The sequence below is a fragment of the Canis lupus genome, chromosome 8, assembly GCF_003254725.2.
Source record: "Canis lupus dingo isolate Sandy chromosome 8, ASM325472v2, whole genome shotgun sequence".
Taxonomy (NCBI): domain Eukaryota; kingdom Metazoa; phylum Chordata; class Mammalia; order Carnivora; family Canidae; genus Canis; species Canis lupus.
In genome coordinates this window covers 46,650,894-46,673,374 of record NC_064250.1, presented here as the reverse complement: position 1 = coordinate 46,673,374, position 22,481 = coordinate 46,650,894, and the positions used below count along the sequence as shown (strand labels likewise).

Sequence of the window (22,481 nt, the reverse complement as noted above, 5' to 3'; positions counted from 1 at the left end):
AAAATAAGTCACCATGAGTGTAAAGTACAACATAGGGAATATAGTCAATAATATTATAATAACTTCAGAAGGTGACAGGTGGTAACTATGCTTACTATGGTGCACATTTCACAATGTATTTAAACGTCAAATCACTATGTTGTACGTCTGAAAATACTGTAAGACTGTATGTGAACTAAACTTCAATTAAAAAAAAAAAAACCTATGCATTAACCCTTTGACTCAAGAATACCATTTTTTGGGAAATTATTCCAAAATTACACCATCAATAATATAAAAATACATACAAACATGTGCATCTAGGGTTTCAGCAGGAACCAAGTGCTAGCAAAAACCTGAGTCTAATCTATGGTCACAATAAACAATTTTAAACAAGATACTTGGCATCTATGTATTTTTGGCTTGTTTTCACTGATTTTATAATTATACCCATGTTTCTGAATACTCAGACTTCTTGAGTAACTTATAAAAGAAACATGCAACTGAAAAGACTGAAAATTCTACAACAGCCACATTTACTCAATCACCATGGCTTCATAATTTTGAGGTTAAACAAGTTTCACTATAGGATAACCCAACTAACTGATCAAAGTCAACATAATCCAGGCAAGTGATACACTGTTAAAATTCAAACCTGAAGAAGAAAAACAAGGGCAACTACCATGTGAAAGGCTTATAGATTTCTATAGATTTGATAGCAATGAGCAATGAAGGTAGCAAGTACTTCTTTGATTTCCTTTATGCAAGTATGGAAAAAGAGAGCTACAAATTCTTTTGTTTCAATACTTAATACTAGCATGGAAATTAGGTTTCAGCAAACTTTTTCTGTAAAGAGGTAAATAATAGACGTTTTGGGACTGTGGGTCACATCTGGCCTGTCACATACTCTTCTTTGTGCTAAAATGGTAAAAACCACTCTTGGCTAACAGGCTGTAGGCCAGATTTGGCTACAGGCAGTAATTTGCTAACCACTCACATAAACTACCAGTAATGGCATATAGACCTGTTGGATATTACTAAAATAGTACCTAAAAGCCCACTTCTCAATCTTTTAAGTCAACACCAAACATCTTAGATCAATAGAAAAATATGCAATTTAAAAAATTAACATAATCTAAACTCCCCAAACTGTTATTAAATCAAAGAAAAGCTATAGGGGCACCTGAGTGGCTCAGTCAGTTGAATGTCCGACTCTTGATTTCAGCTCAGGTTCTGATCTCTGGGTCATGACCTCAAACTCTACATCAGACTCTGAGCTGGGTGTGGAGCCTGCTTAAGATTCTCCCTCTGCCCTTTCCCCCGGCCCTCCACCCCCACCCCGTGCATGAACTCCCTTTAAAAAGAATATATATATGTAGGGCAGCCCCGGTGGCACAGCAGTTTGGCGCTGCCTGCAGCCTGGGGTGTGATCCTGGAGACCCGGGATCGAGTCCCACATCAGGCTCCCTGCGTGGAGCCTGCTTCTCCCTCTGTCTGTGTCTCTGCCCCTCTCTCTCTGTGTCTATGAATAAAAAAATAAAATCTTAAAAAAAATAAAAATAAAAAATAATAAAAAGAATATATATATGTAAAGTATACATATATAAAGTGCGTGTGTATGCATATATATACTATATTATGTACTATATATATATTCTTTCTCTCTCTCTCTCTTTCTCTCTCTCTCTCTCTATATATATATAAACTTTATAGAAAATAGACTACCTCAAGGAATTGTTAGCCTCAATTTTTGATAAGCCACCTGAATTTTTGGTAGACCACCTCTATTAGTGACTATCAGGGGAGAATGATTTGAATTCAAAATCTAGGTGTACATTTTCTCTGTAGAACGATGGAAATAGAAAACAAACAAAAATGCATACATTTCCTGAGGAAAAGTATGACCCTTTTGCAAACCAAATATCCTTAACTGGGGAAGAGCATACAAATGCAAAAAAGGATTGCATTTTTAAAGACCAAGTAGTCAATATTTAAAACTTTCCACATTTGTGTTTATTTCTGCATCAGGGAAAAAGTACTGATTAATAATACTGCTCCTTTCTTACATTCTTAAAAAAAAAAAAAGGCTCTCTCAAACTCAGTGATTTATGAAATCCTCACTACAGATTCAGTATTTCATGAGAACAGATACTTTTTGGAACTTGTCTTATCTACACAAGACGTAAAGGTTTATGCTTATATTTTCCCATAAATGTTGAATTATTGCTAAAATACCTCAGAATATCAAATATTATGCAGACTTGAGTTTTAAAATATATATATGAATATTTTTAAACAACAGAGTAAATGCTTATTTATCATATAAAATCAATATACATGTTTAATGTGGCAGACGGAAAAACTATTCCTAATTTTTCAGCCCTCCTGTACCCACATGCCTGCCATGGTGTCACTGTGAATGGAATGCAGTCTTCCTTCTCTTGGGGGGGGGGGGGGGGAGGGCCTCAGCTATGTGGTTTGCTTCAACCAATGGCAAGTGGCAGAGGTGACAGCATGCTAATATCAGGCCTAGGCCTTAAAAGGTCATGCTGCCACTGTCTTGCTCCTCTACCCAATAAAAACATGTTTTCAGCTAGCCCACTAGTGGAAGAATGGAATACATGCAACAGAGCTACCACAGCCAAGTCAGAGCAGCTAAGTCAAATGACCTGCAGACATGGGGGGGCGGGAGGGAGAATGATAAATGATTATTATTTTTAAGGCAAAGTTTTTTTGTTTTTTTTTTTTAAGACTTTATTTATTTATTCATGAGAGAGACAGACTGAGAGAAGAGGCAGAGACACAGGCAGAGGGAGAAGCGGGCTCTATGCAGGGAACCCAATGCGGGACTTGATCCCGGGACTCCAGGATCACGCCCCAGGCCAAAGGTAGGCACTAAACCTCTAAGCCACCCAGGGATCCCCAAGGCACTGAGTTTTAAGGTAGTATGTTATACTACATTACTGTAACAACAGCTAACAGTAGACATAACAGTAAAACAATATAAAATTATGAAAACACAAAGAATAATTTAAAACAGCATGGAGTATACTTCTTCCTTTCCCTCTGCCGCCCACTTGTGCACTCTCTCTCTCAAATACATAAGATAAAAAATCTTTTAAAAACTTAAAAATTGGGCAGCCCGGGTGGCTCAGTGGTTTAGCACCACCTTCAGCCCAGTGCCTGATCCTGGAGACCCAGGATCGAGTCCCACGTCAGGCTCCCTGCATGAAGCCTGCTTCTCCCTCTGCCTGTGTCTCTGCCTCTCTCTCTCCCTGTCTCTCATGAATAAATAAAATCTTTAAAAAATAAAATTAAAAATTAAAAAACCCCATAAAGTACTATTAAAACTCTACAAGTGAAGAAAAGTAAAAAGAAAAATATAAAAGTTACTTTAATCTCTAAATCCCATTTCCTGAGGGTAAACACTATTAGCCTTTTTTCAGTCTTTTAAATATATCAGGATTGTATATACATAGACAACCATACATAGCTCCCTTCCTCCCAAAGGATACTGCATTATGGCTTTAAATCTTGCTTTCTTATTTTTTTAAAGATTTTATTTATTTATTTGAGAGACATAGAGCACACAAGTGGGGAGGGTGCAGAGGAGGAGGGGCAGACTCCCTGTTGAGGAGAGCCCAACGTTGAACTTGATCCCAGGACCCTGAGATTATGACCTGAGCCAAAGGCAGATGCTTAACTGACTGAGCCACCCAAGAACCCATAAGTCTTGCTTTCTGTATTTAGTATATAACTTCTAACATTAAAAAAACACTTGGACATATACAGATGTCAGTCTGTATACCTCAGTCTATTTCAGTCTTTCTAAAGGTTGTACAATTATCTATTTTATGAATGTACCATAAGTATTTGAAAGTGTTCTCTTTGATGGACACTTAAGTTACTTCCAACCAGCATTCACTATAAACATTTGGCAGAACATTCTATATGCACAAATATAAAATACATAGTTGATTTTAATTTCCAGGAATAAAACATAAGAAGCTCACACCCAAATGTTAAGAGGAAAACACTGATGTTCAAAACTTCACCTGCTTTTTTCTGCCAAAAAACACAGGAAGCACATGATAATAAATTTGTACTGGAATAAAAAGAGTAAAAAAAGATCACTGCATTCCAGACAAAGGGTTTTCTAACACTTGACCAGATTTCTCCGGGTACAAGCAGTCTTTACCTCTCCACTTCCCCTAAATGACTGGGTTTACAAGATTAAGGGCAACTAACACATGCTCCCAACTTTTCCTCTCTCTTTCACTATGTCTCATTACCTTCTGCTTTTCTGTCTTTTTCCTTCCTCCCAAATCTTCCAAGTTCTCATCAAATTCTTCCTCAACTCTTAGAGCAACTTCCACCTGCTTTGTTGATAACCTTGCTCCATTAATTATTCCTTCTTGATGGTCTCTTCAAAGGCCTTCTACACTGGCTCCTTCCCCTCAACCTTAGAAACACAATTACATCTTCTATCTCCTGGAAACAACTTTCCTCAGGCCCACTCTCCTCTTAGGTCACTGCTGCTCTGCCTGTGAGACAGAGGAGTCTCTGCAGTAGTAGGTGATATTTTTACTGTATCTCTCCTCCTTCACCTTCTTCTCCTGGCCACACTGTAACTTCCACTGCCAGCAAAAGCAAAACACAGACACACTTTTCTCCCTTTGGAGCACTGCTTCTGGCCCTACCATTCTACTGAAGCTGCTCTCTTAAATGTCACTGAAGATGTCCAAGGCATCATTAGTCCTTATCTTTGGCTTTTAGAGCATTTGGTTTTCTCCTTCTTGAAACTCTGCTTTTCTAGTAACCCAACAGAAAAAAAAAAAAAAAAACACCCCCCCAACGTCTACAAAGATATATCAAACTGATAAGAGGGCTAACTGCTTGGTAAGGTATTAAGATTGGAGATGACAGTTATAGTGAAATTTAGCTTTATCTACAATATTTAAGTTTCTCCAGCATAATACATTAATGTATTACTTGTACAATTAAAAAATTTTTAATATGGAAATGAATATCATACCCAGTCACAAAACAAGAAATTAAAGTATATAGCTGGGGATCCCTGGTGGCTCAGCAGTTTAGCACCTGCCTTCGGCCCAGGGCATGATCCTGGAGTCCCGGGATCAAGTCCCCCATCGGGCTCCCTGCCTGGTGCCTGCTTCTCCCTCTGCCTGTGTCTCTGCCTCTCTCTCTCTCTCTCTCTCTGTGTCTCTCTCATGAATAAATAAAATCTTAAAAAAATATATATATAACTAAGAAAAACACAAGAAAAGTCCAAATAATCACTAATAGCTATTAGTTAATAAACCAAGATCAAAATAAAACAAGAGGGCAGCCCAGGTGGCTCAGCAGCTCAGCGCCGCCTTCAGCCCAGGGTGTGACCCTGTAGATTCAGGATCGAGTCCCATGTCAGGCTCCCTGCGAGGAGCCTGCTTCTCCCTCTGCTTGTGTCTCTGCCTCTCCTTCTCTCTGTGTCTCTCATGAATAAATAAATACAAGAGGTTATTTTTTGCCTATTAGTTTCATACACACATAATAATGAAGGTGTAAGGAAACGGATACCTTCACACTACTAAAGGAAATATAAATTGGTATAGCCTTTTTATGGGGGAATTTGGAGCCAGCCACCAAAATTTAAAGGCATACATGCTTTGACTTAGCAATTCCATTTTTAAGAATATATCTTACAAAAATATTCACAAAGATGATCTCTGTAAGCAATGTTTGTGACAGAAATGGAAATAGTCTAAAGGACACCCTTTTCTGAGTATCCATACAGAGAATACTGTACAGCCACTTCCCAAACTGACATGGAAAACATGTCTTGATACTGTTAAGTGAAAAATCCTGGCTATCCCCATTTTCTTCTCTTCCCTTTACTGATGTCTCTTCATTTTCTCACTCTCTAAACACAGGAGTTGACAAAGTTCTCTCAACATCTTCTCATTCACTCTTGTTTGAACCATTCATTCATTTCCAAAGTTTCAACTACCACTGCTACGCTTTCAATCTTGCACTTCTGATCAACCTTTCCCCCAAGCAGTAGTACTTTACTTTGAAACTTATGCTGGGAATTTCTACCTGTTTCACAGGTCCCACCAACTATAAATAACACATGGGCCACAGACAAAACTAAATGTTCTTCAAATAAGAAAAACATCTCCTTCATTCACCTTTCCTTCAGGCTTAAAACTTCTCTCATCAGTTGCTAAAAACTCTGATTCTACCTCCAAAGCCTCTTGTCATTCAGTTCTCTTTCCTGATCTGTTATCAACAATACCACAATTCAGACCCTCATTATTTCCCAGCAAGATCACAGCAGTATCTGCTTAGTTATGCTTTCCACTACCTCAGTTCTCATCACCCAAATTCATCTTGCACAATGCTGCAAGCCTACGGAGCCACAGCTCTGATCACATTATTTTTATGCTCAAGAACTTTTGTGATTCCCCAGTGATCACTGAATAGCATACATATACCTTTTATTTTTTTTTAAGATTTTATTTCTTTATTCATGAGAGAGACACACACACAGAGGCAGAGACATAGGCAGAGGGAGAAGCAGGTCCCATGCAGGGAGTTTGATGTGGGACTTAATCCAGCATCCCGAGATCACACCCTGAGCCAGAGGCAGATGCGCAACTGCTGAGCCACCCAGGGATCCCAGCATACAGATATCTAAACCAGCCACTCAAAGCTATCCTTGCCCTAGTCTGCCTTTCTAAACTCATCCTCCTAATACTCTCCCCCATTTTTACTCCATGTCCTAGTCAATCTAAATGCCTAAAGTTTGATAAAGATGCCCCCCCCCCATACTTATGTCTCAAAGCCATTCTTTGTGACAAGCCCACTTACAGAATCAACTCTCCCATCTGTGTTTGCTGAAATACCACCATCCTTAAAAGGTTCAATCCAAATGCTATCTCATCCACAAAGCTGTTCCCTGATTCCCCAGCCAGGTTTTCCTTCTTCTTAACTCTCCTTACACTTTGATTGTGCCTCCTCTGAATCTGGTAACAAGAATGCCTTGGATGTGGCTTATTTATACATTTGTCTTATCTCACCTCTAAACTATAAGGAAAGGAGCTCTGAGGAAGGCAAAGTATCTTACACATCTTTATGTCCCCTTAGTGCTCTGTGGCAGATTAGGTCAATGCCCAAATGCATCTGTACTGAATGATCGAGAAGGACCCCAAAATAACAACAAAAAAAGCGGCAAACGCACTGTAAAGGAATAGTACAATTCTTTCAGTGAGTTAGAGCAAGATTCCTCTGTGGTAAGTGCTCAATAACTCTTTGACTACTAAGATTTTTTTTTTTTTTGACTACTAAGATTTTAAATAGGAGTAATGGCTCTCCACTCTCTAAATATTTCTTCTATTTCTACATCTACTGAAAACTCTCTTGAACTAGCATCAGTTGGAAGACAACAGTTTGTAAGCAAACAGGGATGTGGAGAAGTTCTCTTAGTACTATGCATTTAAGATGAGAAAAAGAATCACGATAATGATCATAATTACATGTGTTTGAGTTTCTATAAGTTCTAAGTGGGTACTAATTTAACATCATTCCAAAATACTTACAGGAGTAAATGAGAGCTGGAAAAAGAGTTTCATTCCTCTCCTGTGCTGTTTCAACCAGCATACGAAGTGGGCCTTTTGGACACAAAACAGCCACTAAATCTAGAAAGAGAAAAAAAATATCTGGAAAAGTATATTGGCTAAACTTACAAATGAGTGTGTTAGGGAAGAATTAACCAAGGGAAAAAGGGTTAATAATGTCTTGTTTACAATAGCAAGATGTTGAATGAATATGAAATAAACAGCAGGTAAACTGGTGGGGGGAAAAACAACCTAAACAAAATAAACAAAACCACACAGAAGATCCATGTGAATTTCATTTGGGTTTTGCCTACTTTATGTTTACAATGGATCATGATGAAGTTCCAGTAATGTCTTCCCAGTTTGAAGAAAAGAGGCAGAGATAATGACAGGAGCAGTTGTCAATTTCCAACAGGCAGAAACAAAGACAAGTCATTTCTGAACAAATCATTCTATGAGCCACAGATGGAAGCTTAGAATGAGAGGAATTTAATACAGGGGATTACTGAATTTTTCAAAATATGAACAGCAGAGTAACAGAGACGGATTCCCTCTCCTTTTTAAAAACTGTATGTAGTACTTAGGGATACTTGAGTTAAAGGACAGTAAATTTAAAACAAAATAATAAATCTTTTTTGGATGAAAAAATTTAATATTTCTTTGGTTCTCCTGTCAAATGCACTTCACATAACCAGGTCTTAGAATACATGTGGTGAAAAGTGGCTTATTTTACAGAAACAGCAACTCAGAGCAGAAACAATTTGCCTAAAATTATTCTTGATTTTACCACCATCTCTTTCCATCAACTGTAATCTTTCTCACATTTTCTGTGCCATAAAAATTCAGAATACAGAAAATTTCAAACATTTAAAAATATTGAAACAGGTGTAGCTAAGTTTGTGAAGATTTCACAACTTGTATTGACATCATTCAGACGCATTTAAGTAAAAACATAAAAACAAAAAAAAAAACCCAAAAACCTCACACTTGCAAGTGGTCATGTCTCCTTGAATACTACAACTACTACTACTAATATAATAAAACACACAAAGAATTCTCTGCTCTCACTGCTTCCACTTTGATTTGTTTTGGATGAGAAAAGGGAGATTTGCTGTGCTCTGAAATAAGATTTTCAACCTGTTTGAAGCTGCACGTCCCAGAACTCTTTTGGTTTAACGCCATGCTGCCCATTATAGAATTGCTAAGTGATAAATTCCTTCATTTTTAGAGCAACTAAAGTGAATTGTTTTGTTTAAAAAATTTCAGAACCTGTGTGACATATTAAAAAAATCTTCAGACCTTGTAAAAATGGAGTTGAGAATTACTACTCTAAATGGTGGATATAAAAGTCTCTTTGGGACACCTGGGGCTCAGTGGTTGAGTGCCTGCCTTTGGCTCAGGTTGTGATCCCAGGGTCCTGGGATCGAGTCCTGCATCAGGCTCTCTGCAGGGAGCCTACTTCTCCCTCTGCCTCTCTGTCTGTGTCTCTGCTTCTCTGTCTCTCATGAATAAATAAATAAAATCTTTAAAAAACAAAAACGAAAAGTCTCTTCCTTTAAAGGAACTCAAAGGTCTGTAGAAATAATCATTTGTACCATGTATGGAAGCAAGAGTGTTGATGGAAGAAATACTGAAGTAGAAAGAATACTGGACTTGGGATTCAGATTCTAATCAAACAGTGTAAGCTTAGGAAAATACTTTACCTCTCTAAACTTCAGGTTTATTAGCAGTAAAACAGGAATTACTGCCTTGATTACAGGATTATATATTTTTAAAAATAACGGTTAACATTTATACTGTCCTAAATGAATTATACGCATTTTTTCATTTATCTTCACAATAACTAAGACTTAAGGGATGAACATTGTGTCTAGAGTCACACAGCCAATTATAGGAGAGGAGCCTGGCTTTGAACCAAAGGCTGCCTCCAGAACTGGCACTCTGCTTTTGTTTTTGGAAAAAAAAAAAAAAAGAACCAGACTCTTTATTGTAATTCACCCCTAATGTTCGATGATAGAAATACGCCACGTTCCATTTAATTAAATTTTAACTTGAGTACGTCACAATGGTGCTCTGTGAGGTCTGTAGCCTGAGGCTGGTAGGGATGGTGAAAGTCCCATTGAAACTCTTGTTCAAGAGCCTGGCATCATATACTTTTACAGGTGAGATGGTCACTATTAACAATGTCTGGAAGTCCATGATGGACAAAATGAGGCCTGTACTGTGGCTTCAGTATGTGAGACATGTGTAACCTTGACATACACTTTTTGAGTATCCGTGAGGCCGGAGACTGTGTTATTTTCCTCAAGGAGGAAAAATCTTGGATAAGTAATTGCTGTTGCTATCATTGGTGAAACCAGATGACTACACCATGGTGATGTCCCAATAGTCTGTAAAAATGCACAGGGAGCCAACTGTTGGCTAGAATAAGATGACTGGCTAAAGTTTATCTAATTTTGCTGACTCCTCGATCCCACTCTGATCAAGGATGTCTGGATTAGGGCAGCCCTGGTGGCTCAGCAGTTTAGCGCCTCCAGCAGCCCAGGGTGTGATCCTGGAGACCCTGGATTGAGTCCTACGTCAGGCTCCCTGCATGAAGCCTGCTTCTCCCTCTGCCTGTATCTCTGCCTATCTCTCTCCTCTCTGTGTATTCTCATGAATAAATAAAATCTTAAAAAAAAAAAAAAAAGGATGTCTGGATTAAGGCATGAAAAGATGGAGCTCTTCAGTAAGCTTCATCATACATAATTCTGATGCTGTCCACACAGTGTACTAACTCCCACTGCTGTTCATTCATTTGATCCCAAAGGGCTCCCCAGGTAGCCCCAGGTCTGAGAGAGGGGTGAGCTCCTCTAGTACGTTGTCAACTAGCAAGAGAGTGAGGACAGAAGAGGCCACCTCTCTAGAAGGCCCCGACTTAGCTCTGTCCTGTAGCAGGGACAGCATTTCTGTCTTAGCAGGGAGGTCCCGGTAACTGTCCTGAATTTGTAGAATCCTGCCTCTATACCCACAAAAGGATGTGGAGCTTCACAGGCTCAGGGCCTGTGAGAACCTGATTCCTGGAGAGCTATATATGCACTCTTCAACTGCCTCTCTAGCAGTGTACAGCATGGGACTGAGGAGGGCAGTTTCTCATACCAGAATCCATGAGCAACTTCTGATCATCATGGGTGGTCCAGGGATTTCAGGTGTGAGAGGAAGTTGCTATAGCTTCTACAGTGAATGATTCTCTGGAGGCAGGGAGAGGGGACATTAAAGGAAATGACTTCTATCACAATTTGGACAGATTCTAGATCCTTTTATTACACAGGGCCCCAATTCAAGATTGGTGAATGTTTAACAGTATAAATAGGCTTACATAAAATTGTAAATGAGGAAATGTTGCCTCCAGATCCCAAAAAGGCCTAAAAGATACTGGGGTTGTTTTAACATTGTGGTTGTAGGGAGATTCCATTGTTATTGCTATTTCTTGTCAGTGTCAGAGATACAGAAGACCAATTTTCAGGAATTCAAGTGGAGTGGCAAAGCCTTGTACTATGTACAGGCAAATGCCCACCCTCTTTTTTTGGGGGGCTCCTGTGTGAATATTTTTATGTCTTCAATGAATATGTCAAATTAATCTTTTCAGAGGATAATATCATCAATGTGATGTTATACTTATGCCCCTGGAGAAAGTTGGATGTGGTTAAGATCTAGCCAACAAAAATTGTACATAATGGTAGAGCTGCATAAGAATTCCATGAGTAGCCATGTAAAGATATAGTGTGTCCCTCTGATGGTGAGGGCAAACTGTAGCTGCTGAAAAAGGCACTGAATAGAACATATTAGTAAAATGTCTGACTGCAGAGTATTTACCAGCTACTGATTGGATGGAGGTCAGAACTAGCCAGATTAAAGCTATGTAGTAATAGATGAGTATTCTGCAAACCATCAAGTACTACATAACCTAAGATCTTTACGAAAAGCGCAGAGAGTACTTGACCTCTATAGTTCTAGGACTGATTGCTCAAATATGAGAATAGAACTAATTTAATTCTATTATTTCCACGGACTTTTTCTTCATCAGTCAAATGGCAATGATGAGGATTCTTACTACAGGTCACCTGACATTTCAATAAGCATTTGAATAGGGATAAAATTATAATATAGAGGCTACATACTGACCTCTAAAATTGGATCTCTTTCTGGCTTTCATACAGGGTGATAGCCACAGAGTACACATCTATACAGCTGCTTTTCTCATTCAAGACAAGGGTACACTGTGTTCAGAACCCATGTGACACAAGTTGTTAATGAATTTGAATTTCACACTACCCAAAAAAAGTTTTCTTTTTAAAAGAATAAATCTACCCAAGTTGCCTTATAAAAAGTAGGTAACCTGATTTTTATTTTAAAAACTAATGAGCAGGCAGCCCGGGTGGCTCAGCAGTTTAGCGCTGCCTTCAGCCCAGGGTGTGATCCTGGAGACCCGGGATCGAGTCCCAGGTTGGGCTTCCTGCGTGGAGCCTACTCCTCCCTCCGCCTGTGTTTCTGCCTCCCTGTCTCTCTCTCTCTCTCTCCGTGTCTCTCCTGAATGAATGAATGAATGAATGAATAAATAAATAAATAAATAAATAAATATATAACAAAAAAAAAAACTAATGAGCATTTTATGTGTGTGGAGAAGCACTCTGCTAGTGCTTTTCAACATAGGTTCTGAACTATTCCAGCTCTGGAAGCACTGTGTCTGTTTTCAAAGAGGAAACCAAAGCTCAAAGACTCTGAGACATTTTCTTAGCATCACAAAGATGGCGTGGTGGATGCAGGATTTAAATCTAAGTTTTCTGACCAGAAGTCCATGGATCCTTCCACTAATTCATCACTGGCTTAAATTGGGAGGCAGTAAGAAAAGATCTTTAAAGAATTTAACCTCAAAAAAATGGAAATCTTTATATGAAAAAGACACTATAGCTAATTAATTATTTACTGAAGAGCTATGGGATGTAACTGTTATCACTTTCCTAAGTCAAGATAACTGGAAAAGGAAGGGAAACACACCAGTGAGGTACTTCTGTGATGAACAAAATGTCAGTCTTGAGTTTTACCATATACTGAAATCACAGCCAAGATGAGCCACGCTGTCCATTCTGGAAGGTACTTGATAAATACCAGGGCCATGAGGGCACTGATCATAATGAGATATGCCTGCTGGAGTCGCAGCGGCCCTTTCCAGTGAATTGCAATCATTCCCACCACACCAAAATTCCAGATCAGGAGCGCAACAGTAATGTAGTCCATGGCAACATTGTAGGTTTTAAACACCTCCCTGAAAAAAATTAAACAGAAATCTAAAAATATTTGTGTACAGTAATTTTCATCAAAATGTTGTTTAATGGTTCCTTCAAATTATTCATATCCTACCTTCATGATTTTTTACCATATCTTATATCAAACTGTGCTGTTATTTAACAGTTTTCTTTAAATTAATTCACTTTTTCCCTCAAGTTGAGCTTACTTTAACAGAAAACTCAGTGTCTTTCATATAAATGGGAAACCAGTATCATAGGTCATAGCTGTAAAAATAAGTACAAAAACTAAAAAAAGGCTATATACCATTGAAAATGCCACAATGAAAAGGAACTCTAGGGATGTCTGGGTGGGTCAGCAGTGGAGCATCTGCCTTCAGCTCAGGATGTGATCCGGGAATGCCTGGATCTATTTCCACATCGGGTTCCCTGCATGGAACCTACTTCTCCCTTTGTCTATGTCTCTGCCTCTCTCTCTGTCTCTCATGAATAAATAAATCAAACCTTAAAAAAAAAAAAAAGAAACCCTAGTTTAAAAATATCTGAAATCAGAAAAATAAATATGCACAATAAATTTTATAGCTGGACATATGTTATTTTCATAAAATGAAATTTAGTGCGGCCATTAAAAAATATAATGCTAACCACTCTTTTTTTTTTTTTTTTTTGTAAAGACTTTATTTATTTATTCATGAGAGACAGAGAGAGAGGTAGAGACACAGGCAGAGGGAGAAGCAGGCTCCATGCAGGAAGCCTGATGTGGGACTCGATCCCAGGATTCCAGGATCACGCCCTGGGCCAAAGGCAAGCATTAAACTGCTGAGCCACCCAGGATCCCAATACTAACCAGTCTTAAATATACCAACTACAAACTATATGTGGTAACAACTATAATTTAAAAGTATTTCATCAACAGAGTACATGGCTTTAAGTGACAGTTATATAGCTCAAAAAGTTAATTTCTGAAAAACAGACCAAATATTTCACCACTTACCCCAAGTAAATGAATGAGAAAAAGAACAGCAACAATAGAGATGAGATAATAAGCCAGGCATGAATGACCTAGAAAAGAAAGCATTTCAATATAATTAACAGATCTCATAACCTTAAAAAAAGGTAAATGTCTTACTTCAAAAGCAATATATTATTTCTGCATATGTTATGCTTTTCAAATGGCAAAACTCAAACTGACTTTGGGATCAGTACACACTTATATTGGAACTCTTTGGTACTGAACTACTCAGAATAGAAAATAGAAAATTAAAAAAAGGAAAGAAAAAAAAGAAAGAAAAGAAAAAAAGAAAGAAAGAAAGAAAGAAAATAATAAATAAATAAATAAATTAATTAATTAAAAAAAAAGAAAATTCATGGGGTGCCTGGATGGCTCAGTGGTTGAGCATCTTGTCTGTGGCTTAGGTTGTGATTCCAGGGTCCTGGGATCAAGTCCCACATCAGGCTCCCTGCATAGAGCCTGCTTCTCCCTCGGCCTGTGTCTCTGCCTCTCTCTGGGTCTCTCATGAATAAATAAATAGAATGAAAGAATGAAAGAATAAAAGAAAGAAAAAGAAAGAAAGAAAGTTCAGCAAGACATATATAGAACCTTGTTCCTTTCAAAATATGTGAAATTTAAAAAATAATGCTTTCTAAAATTATCAACAAAGCCAATAGTCAACATTTAAACTTTAGGGAAGCAGTATTTTCAATGGAAATTTTTGTGGTATTTCTGAAATAAAAATATACTGAATAAAATAAAATTCAATGAAACTGAAAATCAGATATTCCATTAAGTAACTTATGTATACATACATTAACTGCATTTTAAAAAATAGCCCTTTGATAAAATAACATTCCAAATCTAGAGTTTCAGTAAGAATTATAATGCTTTCTATGTTTACATGGCTCATTAATAAGTAATAATATTACAAATTCTTTGGAACATTTACAAGTCAGTCTAACCTTATGCAGAATTCATAGACTACCTAAACATTAGTCACTATTAGTTGCGTACAGCTTATGAATATGAATCAGATCTGATTTTTGTAATCTTTTACACAAGATGAACATTTTTTTTATTTTTATTTATTTTTAAAGATTTTATTTATTTATTCATGAGAGACACACAGAGAGAAAGGCAGAGACACAGGCAGAGGGAGAAGCAGGCTCCATGCAGGGAGCCCGATGTGGGACTTGATCCCGGGTCTGCAGGATCACGCCCTGGACTGAAGGTGGCACTCAAACCGCTGAGCCACGGGGGCTGCCTAAGATGAACATTTTAAATGGTACTTTTATGTAATGGATGTATTTGGGAAAATACTATACAACTCAGGGAGCCTGGTTTTTTTTTTTTTTTTTTTTTTTAAGATTTTTACTTATTTATTCATGAGAGAGAGAGAGAGAGAGAGGCAGAGACACAGGCAGAGGGAGAAGCAGGCTCCATGCAGGGAGCCTGACATGGGACTCGATCCCAGGTCTCCAGGATCAGGCCCTGGGCTGAAGGCGGTGCTAAACCGCTGAGCCACAGGGGCTGCCCGAGCCTGGCGTTTTTAAGAACAGAACAGAGAAACACAAAGAATTGTCAAGTAATTTCTAACCAAAACTGAAATTATTTTGAGGTGGATACACCCATTATATGCTTTAATCTTTCAATGAAGTTTACTGTTTAATAACAGAAGGAGTTATTTAACCAACAACTTTCCCAAACACCATCTCTCTCTTTTTTTAAGATTTTATTTATCTATTCATGAGACACACAGAGAGAGGCAGACAGAGGCAGAGGCAGAAGCAGAGGGAGAAGCAGGCCCCTGCTGAGAGCCCTGTGCAGAACTGGATCCCAGGATTACTACTCGAGCAGAAGGCAGATGCTCAACCACTGAGCCATCAGGTACCCCTCCAAAACATCATCTCTTAACCAGAATATTGTCTTCATTAATAACAACAAAAAATCTACACCCACTTCCCAGATTTAGTTGTTCCAATAATCAGGCTCTTAGCTATGAAAATCTAGTCATGATTAAAATATATATTTTCTCTTGTTTTGATCACCTAAGGTGATCTGTAATTATTTCTTTGAAAGAAAACATTTCTTAAAAATTCTCACTGTGTCTTGTTCTTTATAACAACTTCATAAAATGGTACAATTTGGGAAAAGGTTAAAAGAATGGTTTTACATTGAAGTTGATAATCTTTGGACATCTGAATATTCTAAATTGACTGTCTATATACAACCAACTTAATTTCTGGTGTTCTTCCACAAAAACTTCCCCTGATAATTTATTATAAAAATTTTCAAGAGGCACCAGGGTGGTTCAGTTGGTTAAATGTCTGCCTTCAGCTCAGATCGTGATCTCAGGGTCTTGGGATCAAGCCTGCATCTCCTTTTCCATCTGTCTTCCCTCCCCATTCGTACTTTCTCTGCCAAGTAAAATCTTAAAATATATATATATATATTTTTTTTTTCCCAAACACACAGCAAAGTTTAGAATTTTATAGGTAATACCTATCTAACACCTACCATTCACATATTGCTTTACTTGCTTTGTTGCATTTTTAACCACCTATTAGTCCTTTTTAATACATATCAAAGTAAATTGAAGACATCTGTACATCTCCCTCTCAAAATATTCAAATTTAGCAAAATATTCTAAAGGGAGCCCTTACTCTATTTTATCTGCAGAAAATCCAATAAAGCTTAAGCAGAAAGGAACCTTTCCGCATGCATCTCATCCCATAGTGCTCGAAGTCTCAGCTTCAGAGATAATCCAACTTACAAAACTAAAAAGTATATAAAATATTACAAAACAGAAAAGCTTTAAAAAGTGGGAGATGTACATTGGTACTCTGTATTCATTTTAAGAAAGCACTTTTCTGAATACAAGAGTAATATATGTGTATAACACTGAGAAGAAAAAAAAAAAAAAAACACTGAGAAGATACAGAAACACTAAAGGAAAGAAACCATTCCCACTGACCAGTGACAACCAGTCATTATTAATGTTTTTTTTTCAGGCATGTTTTCTGTCTGCATGTATAAAGACCTTTTAACAACATTGTATCAAGTAATATACAGTTTAGCATTCTGTTTTTTAAAACTTTTTTATTGGGCAGCCCCGGTGGCGCAGCGGTTTAGCGCCGCCTGCAGCCTGGGGTGTGATCCTGGAGACCCAGGATCGAGTCCCACATCGGGCTTCCTGCATGGAGCCTGCTTCTCCCTCTGCCTGTGTCTCTGCCTCTATCACGCTCTCTCTGAATGAATAAATAAATAAATCTTTAAAAAAAAAATTAAAAATAAAAAAATAAAAATAAAAATTTCTCATTCCTTCCCACACTTTAAAAAAAAAAAAAAACTTTTTTATTATAGACACATTCTCATGCCACCAAATATTTTTTGAAAATGATTTTTAAATGACTCAATTATAATATTCTACATATATGGATGAATCCACAATTTAACCTGTTTTTATTTATTTAACCTTTTTAATTCCATATTTCTTATAAAATTTATGGTTTTCCACTTTATACTAATTATAATTAATGCTAAGATAAAAACCCTAGCATGCAAATATTTTTCTGCATTTCAGATTCTTTCAGATATATTGTGGAAGCAAAATATGAAGTCAAAAGGTATGGACTTTTTCTAATTACTATTGATATACATTGGCTTAGGGACTTCACACACACAAAAAAATGTATTAATCTTTACCAAGTTAATACATGAAATGCTATTTTAATGTTTCTGTTTTTACCACTGAGGAAACATATATACAAATCTCTCTCTCTCCTGGTCATATTTCTTGTTTAATTCCTCTGGCTTGCATTTTTAAAAATTTATTAGGATGTTCATTTTTTTTTTAAGATTTTTTAAAAGTAGTCTACACATCCAATGTGGGGCTGAAACTTATAACTCCGAGATCAAGAGCTGCATGATCTAATGTTCATATTCATAATGTTCATGTTTATAATTTTCTGGATGATTTGTAAATGCTCTTCATATTGTAAAGATATTAGCCCTCTGTCTGTAATAATAGTTTCTGGTCACTGATGTTATGATTTTCTGAATTATTACCTGAATTCAAAGCCTCTTCTCATGATGACTAAATAGCATTTCCCCTTTTTCTAGAACATCACGTGGTAAAACAGGCTTTTTTCTCATCTTGCAAAAATCCCTAGTTCAGCTTTCCTGTGCTAAAGGCTCTGAAAGAAAAGAGCCTTGCTTCAGTACAGAACAGCAAGCATCTCCTCTAAACTCTGAACTATCCAGGCCAGAAATCATGTGGGCTTAATAAGTTATATTGTTTCAACTATAACAGTGATATGTAATAATTAACTGTCTTTTCAGTTCCTACCTTTTTTTTTTTTTTTTTTTTTTTTTTTAAATTTTTTATTTATGAAAGTCACACAGAGAGAGAGAGAGAGGCAGAGACACAGGCAGAGGGAGAAGCAGGCTTCATGCACCGGGAGCCCGACGTGGGATTCGATCCCGGGTCTCCAGGATCGCGCCCTGGGCCAAAGACAGGCGCTAAACCGCTGCGCCACCCAGGGATCCCAGTTCCTACCTTTTTAAAGTCTGTTTGGTCTTTGAGCTTATCGTGCTTCTCACAGACATTGCACAACCAACCATTGACATAACAAATCCTCTGGGTTTATTTCCAAACAGGTCCTGGCAAGTTTCTGAATTTCTGACTCAAAAGCTCCTTTTATTGTACACTAGGAATCAAAGTAAACAACTTGTTCCTATAGAATTGGCTGTGCCTGCTAAGACTTGAACTTAACATAAAACAAAACAACAAAAAAACTAACACGAATGAACAAATAACTGTGGAAATATAGCTGAAATAAGACCGTTTTTAGACTGTCTAAAATGAGATCTAACTAGGGGTGCTTACATGGCTCAGTATGTTAAACGGCTGCTTTCAGCTCAGCTCAGGTCATGATCCATGGGTCCTGGGAAGGAGCCCCAAACCCCACTTCATCAGGTTTCCCTGCTTAGCAGGGGATCTGCTTCTCCCTCTGCCCTTTCCTCTGCTCATGCCCTCTCTCTCAAATTAAAAACATCTTTAAAAATAAAATGAGGGGATCCCTGGGTGGCTCAGCGGTTTAGCGCCTGCCTTTGGCCCAGGGCGCGATCCTAGAGTCCCGGGATTGAGTCCTGGGTCGGGCTCCCGGCATGGAGCCTGCTTCTCCCTCCTCCTGTGTTTCTGCCTGCCTCTCTCTCTCTCTTTCTCTCTCATAAATAAATAAATAAATAAATAAATCTTAAAAAAAATAAAATAAGATGTAACCAGAAGATGCACAAAACAGACCAAAAATATATCAAGGCAGGTTCAAGGTGCCATGGAGTAAAAACATCTACCCTGTCTCTACTGCCGAACACAACCATAAAACCTGGATAGAATACATGCAGCTGCTAGCTGAGGACTCGGACAAGGGAACAGAGTCAGGTGGGCTGGGGAATTAGAAGTGAGTTTACCACTCTTTCCCCTCCATCAGAACTCAATGCAACCCCGAGTGGGCATGGGTGAGAGCTCTAGGAAAAGCCTAGGTCTGGATAAGGAACAGAAAAGAGGTCTCCTAACATCAAAAGAGAACACAAAAATCTCACTTTTTGGTTTTTTCCTTTCAACATTCTCTCACATTCAGCTCTGAAACCATCCTGTGGGGGTGGCAATAGGGGTTGCGAGCCTAAAACTTCAGAGGGAGGGGAAGTTTCCTAGCTGGAGGAGCTGTAGTTCTCAGAAAGCAGGGCAGATGGCACTTGCTTTATTTCTCTCTCTGTCCTACCACTTCTTGGCCCTGTCGGTAAAATAAAACCCAGCTTTCTGGCTAGAGGAATGGAATGGGGATGTCGAAAAGAATCAAAGTACCAGGGAGATCACAGAAAGAAGAAACTGAAGAAAGCAAACTTTTAAAACTGGGATGAACTTATGGGCCCATCTTACGGTGTGTAGGTATGGGTATGACCCTAAACAGGATACAGACTCCCCATAAAATGTGAAGAACAAAAGTAGCATACAATCTAGGTAAGACACAATGTGAGTCCAATAAAGCAGAGAAACAGAACTAGCAAGTAAACATGTATATGCAGAAAAAGTAATTGTCATGAGGATATTTAAATAGGAGAAGGAAAATGCTTTGCAGCATGGGTCTTTACATCATTTGCTCTCTGGTTTTCTAAATATTGATGACTATTTCCCATCATCATATACATCTTTGTCTTCAATCTTTTCCACTTGCTAATGTCAGACTGCAGATGGTCATCACTTAGGTTAACACTTCCATCCACTCAAATGTTCAAGAAGCAAGGTTAAATTGTGTATAATTTTCAAGTTCAAGAACACTGGAAAGGTATTTGATCTTACTAGTAATTAACCAAATACAAATTAAGGCATTTTGTTTCCCCTATAAAAATTAGCACAGAATTTTAAAAAATCAATGCTGGTAAAGGTAGGATAAGACAGTCTCATTCACTACTAGTGTTAAGTACAAACTGATACTATCATTTTGAAAAAAGGAATTTTGCACACCATCATAATTAAAAATATGTAGATAGGGGTGCTCGAGTCGCTCAGTTAGTTAAGCATCTGCTTTTGGCTCAGGTCATAATCCCATGCCCCTTACTTAGCAGGGGGTCCACTTCTCCCTCTCCCTCTATCCCTGCCCCGACTAGTGCTCTCTCTTGTGCTCTTTCTCAAATAAATAAATAAAATTTAGAAAATGTAGATAATTTGCCCCATAAATTATGTGTCTAGGCTCTTACCCTAAGGAAATAATTTGAAAGATGAAAAAGCTCCATAAAGACATTGTTTTTTAGAATAGTAAAAAAACATGGAAATGACTTAAATGTCCAACATCAGGGAAATTAGGGTAAGTAAATTACAATACACCCCTTGAGTCAAATGTAGCCTTTAGACATATTTTCTGAGAATTCACAATATGGAAAAATGCTTATGCCAAAATAAAAGTTAAGAAAGGACACATACTGATTACACATTTTAACCATGTTACAGCATATATAGAAATAAATACTAGAAGGAAATAAAGTAGATTTCAATATTTGGAAAGTTATCATTTATTTCTTTTATTTGAGAAAGATCAGTCTCATGATTTATATTACTTTGTGATTTTTCTAAGGCATGAATCTGAAATATGTCCCAGGTGGCTAAAATTCAGGAGTAAAACCCTTAGCTTGAGGGTGACCTAGGGGAGCAGAGGCTGTCTTTCCTGCATAATCTCCCCTGCCCTTACTTCCCAGGGAAAGAACTAGTGCTACTGCAGGAGATGATATAGTGAGGGAATGGATGGCTCCCAATGTAGAAGTGGGAATATAACCAGTCACCAATGAATTTAACACCAGTGTCTGAAGAAGGCTCTACTGGTCTGCACTCAAGAAAAGTCTGGATTTTTTTAAGTTATATTACTTTATAGGGACAGTTATATCCTATAGTACTATTTGTACTTTTTTTTTTTTATTTATTTTTTATTGGTGTTCAATTTACTAACATACAGAATAACCCACAGTGCCCGTCACACAATCACTCCCACCCCCCGCCCTCCTCCCCTTCTACCACCCCTAGTTCGTTTCCCAGAGTTAGCAGTCTTTACGTTCTGTCTCCCTTTCTGATATTTCCCACACATTTCTTCTCCCTTCCCTTATATTCCCTTTCACTATTATTTATATTCCCCAAATGAATGAGAACATATAATGTTTGTCCTTCTCCGACTGACTTACTTCACTCAGCATAATACCCTCCAGTTCCATCCACGTTGAAGCAAATGGTGGGTATTTGTCATTTCTAATAGCTGAGTAATATTCCATTGTATACATAAACCACATCTTCTTTATCCATTCATCTTTCGTTGGACACCGAGGCTCCTTCCACAGTTTGGCTATCGTGGCCATTGCTGCTAGAAACATCGGGGTGCAGGTGTCCCGGCGTTTCATTGCATTTGTATCTTTGGGGTAAATCCCCAACAGTGCAATTGCTGGGTCGTAGGGCAGGTCTATTTTTAACTCTTTGAGGAACCTCCACACAGTTTTCCAGAGTGGCTGCACCAGGTCACATTCCCACCAACAGTGTAAGAGTATAGTACTATTTGTAAATGAGGGAATTCACAGAGGTCTTAGGATATATCCTGGAATGTCCTAAGTATACTGCAAATCAAAATGTTAAAACCGGGCAGCCCAGGTGGCTCAGTGGTTTAGCGCCTGCCTTCAGCCCAGGGCGTGATCCTGGAGACCCGGGATCGAGTCCCACGTCAGGCTCCCTGCATGGAACCTACTTCTCCCTCTGCCTGTGTCTCTGCCTCTCTCGCTCTCTGTGTTTCTCTCATGAATAAATAAAATGTTGTGTTAAAAAAAAATGTTAAAACCATTTAGAGTGTGATAGGATACAAAAACATTTTCAATTATGTCTTTTTGTATTTTTTAAATGTTCTACAATAAGAGGGGGGAACAAAAAACAAAAACAAAAAAAATAAGGGGGGGGGACTAAAAATTAAATCAGTTCTAAAATATAAGGCCCTTTTCTCTACTAGAACAATTAAAGTATGTGACAGGAAAACCCAATCACACAAAGAACATGGTAGAAAACAAATCTCCATGTCT

At 38.0% G+C, this 22,481-nt stretch overlaps 1 protein-coding gene across 5 annotated transcripts in view; it reads right to left on the bottom strand.

Moving 5' to 3' along the window:
- PSEN1 (presenilin 1) overlaps positions 1-22,481 on the bottom strand; it is a 79,423-nt gene that overhangs the window by 21,993 nt on the left and 34,949 nt on the right. For all 5 annotated transcript variants that reach the window (XM_025444152.3, XM_025444155.3, XM_049113692.1 and 2 more), the window contains exons 6-8: positions 13,875-13,942; positions 12,680-12,900; positions 7,578-7,676 (exon numbers count right to left, since the gene is read on the bottom strand). In XM_025444152.3, the coding sequence (XP_025299937.1) occupies positions 7,578-7,676; positions 12,680-12,900; positions 13,875-13,942 (388 nt within the window). The remainder of the gene's footprint in view (positions 1-7,577; positions 7,677-12,679; positions 12,901-13,874; positions 13,943-22,481) is intronic.